The 2,506-nt window shown below is 38.9% G+C and overlaps 1 protein-coding gene across 1 annotated transcript in view; it reads right to left on the reverse strand.

Moving 5' to 3' along the window:
- Window positions 1-2,343, reverse strand: part of SARC_12269 (hypothetical protein) — a 3,033-nt gene extending 690 nt beyond the window's left edge. The window contains exons 1-5 of the mRNA XM_014293628.1: window positions 2,270-2,343; window positions 1,958-2,078; window positions 1,421-1,535; window positions 964-1,000; window positions 495-579 (exon numbers count right to left, since the gene is read on the reverse strand). Coding sequence (XP_014149103.1) covers window positions 495-579; window positions 964-1,000; window positions 1,421-1,535; window positions 1,958-2,078; window positions 2,270-2,293 — 382 coding nt within the window. The 5' untranslated portion in view covers window positions 2,294-2,343. The remainder of the gene's footprint in view (window positions 1-494; window positions 580-963; window positions 1,001-1,420; window positions 1,536-1,957; window positions 2,079-2,269) is intronic.
- Between the last annotated feature and the right edge of the window lie 163 nt (window positions 2,344-2,506).

The following is a 2,506-nucleotide window of genomic DNA, read 5'->3' on the forward strand; positions in this document are numbered from 1 at the left end:
CACACATATATACATACATACATATATACATACATACATACATGCATATACATACATACATACATGCATGCATGCATACATACATACATACATATATATATACATATATATATACATACATACATACATACATACATACATACATACATTCACACACACATACATACACACATACATACATACATACATACATGTATACATACATACATACATACATACATACAAACATACATACGACATACATACATACATACATATATACGTACATCGACCTGGCACAAAACTTTGTTCAGCAATACACTTATGAAACAAAAGCCCACAAGATATACATTTGCGAGTTTGATCCAGCACATCCACACTCGCTACGCATAGACACATATGACACCGAAAGTCACGGACACATGACATATGTCACTTGACATCTGCATATGACATCTGACGCCGAACGACTCTGTCACAGGACATTCAAAACTTGACATTTACTGATTTCTCACCTACGACTCTGGAGGCATATATACTGTCTGCGGCAAAGTGGTTGGTCAAACTATATAGCATGACCTTGCTCATCGCCGGAATCAGCTGAGTATAGCGTATCCGTGTGGGATCGTGTGTGTGGTGGGGGGGGGAGGTATACCGGGACACAAGTAAAACGTTAGAACGATCAGCAACGCATTAGGTGTTATTGTGCTATAATTCTTGTCTATTTATAGTCTATGCGTTTGGTGATAGAAACAGAGTACTGTCCAAGGGGTGTCGTTGCCTGTAATTGGTGTCATGCACCCTATCTGATCCCATCCGTGGTGCCTAATATAGTACACCACCCCAAAGGATTCCCATTCACTGTAGTCATCTAGGGCAGACCCAGACTAATATCTATTCAATCCGTTTACAACTATATACCTATTTGTGGGTGTATTCGATGCCAGGCTAATACTCTGGCTTAGTTGTTGTTGATCCGCTTACCTGAGAAGAGGTGACCATGACGTTGACCGAGTTTTTCCTGCAGAGGAAGAAGGCGATATGCAATTAGTACCGTACAGGACTTCGGCTCGATGTATTCACGAGCAATATATACACAACCCGGACAGCATATATGTATGTGTGTGTGTATGTGTATGTGTTTGTGTTTGTGTATGTGTATGTGTTTGTGTTTGTGTATGTGTATGTGTATGTGTATAAGTATAAGTATGTGTATATATTTGTGAATATAAATAACATACACAGATCGATTGGATACTCATGTATATGCCGATTACCCGGGTGCTTAATACTGAGATGTAGCGAATCCTGCATTCTATTTATCTTGGATTTTTTGACGGGCGATACTTCGGGGTACGGACAGTGTGTACACATACACACATACATACATACATTATATATATATATATATATAAATGTGTGTGTGTGTTATGGGACATACCTTGCGGTGGTGGTGCTCAGTATCAGATCTGCCAGTGTCATCCAATTGCCACTAAGTTGATCAATTAGTTCATAAGTTTGTCTCCAGTCACGCATAGCCCCCACCGGTAGTAGCTCTATAGATATCCATACATGTGTATGTGTGAATTAGTGATTGTTTCCTTAGCAATATTTTATTGTATCAATCTGCATTAACTACCCGGTACACTCTCACAGATCAGTGCTCCCTTGGCTGATATAGTACCCGTATATGTACAGCTGAAGATATATACAATAATATATCGGCAACTATCCTTCCTCATACACAACACACTTAAGAACACCAGCTACTAACTGTGTACTATCAATATCAACGACGCACTATTTGCACCTACCGCGCAAATGAGTCTAGACATATACATCTTTCAATAACTATACATATATGATCGCGTTTCACACGCGTAGATTAATAGAAAATATCTGCATATTTAACCAGCCATGTACGAATAATTGTATAGTAAAAGGAACGTATTCGATTATCTACAATCCACCCTTATACCTCGCATTCTCTGTAGCACTTGTTTCGAGTCCCCACTCATATGCAGAGCCCGCACTGAATTGTACAGCTCCTTGACATGCCGCAACCGATAGGCCAGATTACGTTCAACGTCTTCTGGATCCTGGATATAATATGTGTATAAGATGTCAGTGTACATATATATCTATCAGAGTGAACTGTCAAGTTTCGATCGCAGTGCTGGCACATTATCGACAGTTGATATATATATATATATGTGTGTGTGTGTGTATGTATATATGTATATATACATATATATATATGTATATATGCTCGCAACTCTCTGAGGCATACCGGGTTGTTGTCGAAATTCGTCATAGATTTGGCCAGTACATCCGTGCTGAAGTCATGAGTTCTTTATCCAAAAGAAAGTAAGTGGTAAAATATCAGAGACGAGGTTCGAAATGAATAGCGAGTGACATTTTTAACAAAACGAAACAAATAATAAATAGCCAAGTTTCTGATGAACATATAAGGTACCTGCGTGCTCGCCTGTGAGTGCTAACGACAACGGCTATGCATAACTATCTA

Source organism: Sphaeroforma arctica (genome assembly GCF_001186125.1).
Source record: "Sphaeroforma arctica JP610 unplaced genomic scaffold supercont1.2185, whole genome shotgun sequence".
Classification (NCBI taxonomy): Eukaryota; class Ichthyosporea; order Ichthyophonida; genus Sphaeroforma; species Sphaeroforma arctica.